At 39.2% G+C, this 1,819-nt stretch overlaps 1 protein-coding gene across 1 annotated transcript; it reads left to right on the forward strand.

The window, feature by feature from the left end:
- Positions 1-510: 510 nt before the first annotated feature.
- Positions 511-1,408, forward strand: LOC109210201 (uncharacterized mitochondrial protein AtMg00810-like). The gene is made up of 2 exons (XM_019373576.1): positions 511-985; positions 1,035-1,408. Exons 1-2 carry the CDS (start codon positions 511-513, stop codon positions 1,406-1,408), a joined length of 849 nt encoding a protein of 282 aa, XP_019229121.1.
- The last annotated feature ends 411 nt before the right edge of the window (positions 1,409-1,819 follow it).

Here is a 1,819-nt window from a genome sequence, read left to right on the forward strand (position 1 = left end):
CTGTCTCATAAAGATGAAGCCTTAAGAAATTTTGAAGTCTTTTGCAAAAGGATTGAAAAAGAAAAAGGTTATCTGATCTCAAATAACTCTCTTCATTCTACTGCAAACAAGCATAGTAGCCTACATAGATCTGCTGTGTAATAAGTCAGGGATAGAAAGAGGGCATACAACTGGTGAGGCATTGTATCAAACGAGTGCTAGAGAATCTGAGCGATATACATCACATCTGTACTCGAAAGAAAACTTATTTGCTTGAAGAGAAATCCCTTGCAACCCAAGGGGACTGGATTAGGATTCACATTGAATCCGAACAAGTATAAAATTCCTGGTGTCTTTAATTTCTGCATTTACTTTCTGCATATTACATCAAACTATTATATCTGCAAGATTGCCATATTTAGTTGACTACTAAAGTTTTAAGTCAACTCATATTTCAATTAGTGACAATTCAACCCCCCCTCCCCCCTCTTGTACTTTCATAAGAATCTCATTCATCAATTTGTCTCTTCCATGCACTCTGAGTTTTCCATGAAGGATTTGGGTCCTTTGAGATATTTTCTTGGCGTGGAATTAGTCCCGAATTCAGATGGTCTTTTGTTGTTACAGCGTAAGTATATCAATGATATTCTAACACGCTTTGATTTAGCCCAATCAAAGCCTGTTCTTACCCCTCTTCACAGCAAGATGGACTGGAATTCTGTTGAGAGTCCATTGCTTGATGATGCTTCTATTTTTCGACAAATGGTTGGTAGCCTTCAATTCTTATCTTTTACAAGGCCAGATATCCAATTTGCAGTTAACCTTGCTTCACAATTTCTTCACAAGCCTCGCCAGATTCATCTACAAGCAGTCAAGCGCATCTTTCGCTATCTCAAGGGCACTATTAGCAATGGACTACAGCTTTATGCCCGTTCTCCTTTGTCTCTTACTATATATTCTGACTCTGATTGGGTTGGATGCACAGCCCCTAGGCGATCAACCTCTGGTTTCTGGTTTCTGTATCTTTCTTGGTGATAACTTAATCTCTTGGGCAGCGAAGAAGCAACCTACTGTGGCTAGATCAAGTATTGAAGCTGAGTATAGAGCTCTAGCTACAGCAACAGCGGAGGCTACTTGGTTGCAGTTTCTTCTTCGTGATCTAGGCATTTTTCTTAAAACTCCTATGCTGGCTAAGTGTGATAACATTGGTGCTATACATTTAGCTCATAATCTTGTCTATCATTCTCGTACTATGCATGTGGCTTTTGATTATCATTTTATTCGTGAAAAAGTGGATCAAGGCAATCTCATTGTTTCTCATGTTCACACATCTCAGCAATTGGCAGAATTGTTCACCAAAGTACTTTCTTCTACAAGGTTTCAGGATCTTCTCAACAATCTTCATGTCCGTTCCTCCCCTTCAGATTGAGGGAGGGTGATAGAGATAGCTTTTATATTATTTGTAATTATCCATTTATGTAGTTATCTTGTAGAATCCTTGTATAACTTGTACTCTCATATAAGAATAAATACTGGTGATGTGACCAGTGTTGGCGTAACGCCTCTGGCGGGGATGATGGTGCTGAGTTATGTTGAACTGTTGTCGATGCATTATGGGAGATGTGGTTAGGAGATGGTGTAATAAATAGGAGTATATTTTGATGAGAGTGTGTATTTATAAAGTGTTGCGTGAATGTGGAGGGTAGCCCTTGTTCTGTATGGCTTAGGTTCTCACAAGGAAAGTGATGATCACCCTATTGAGGTGGAAGTTCCAATGTGCAAGCAGTGGATGTTGTAATTTTTAGGGTAGTTTGGGTAGTGTCATGAGTAGAGTTTGTGA

Source organism: Nicotiana attenuata, unplaced genomic scaffold, assembly GCF_001879085.1.
Source record: "Nicotiana attenuata strain UT unplaced genomic scaffold, NIATTr2, whole genome shotgun sequence".
NCBI lineage: Eukaryota > Viridiplantae > Streptophyta > Magnoliopsida > Solanales > Solanaceae > Nicotiana > Nicotiana attenuata.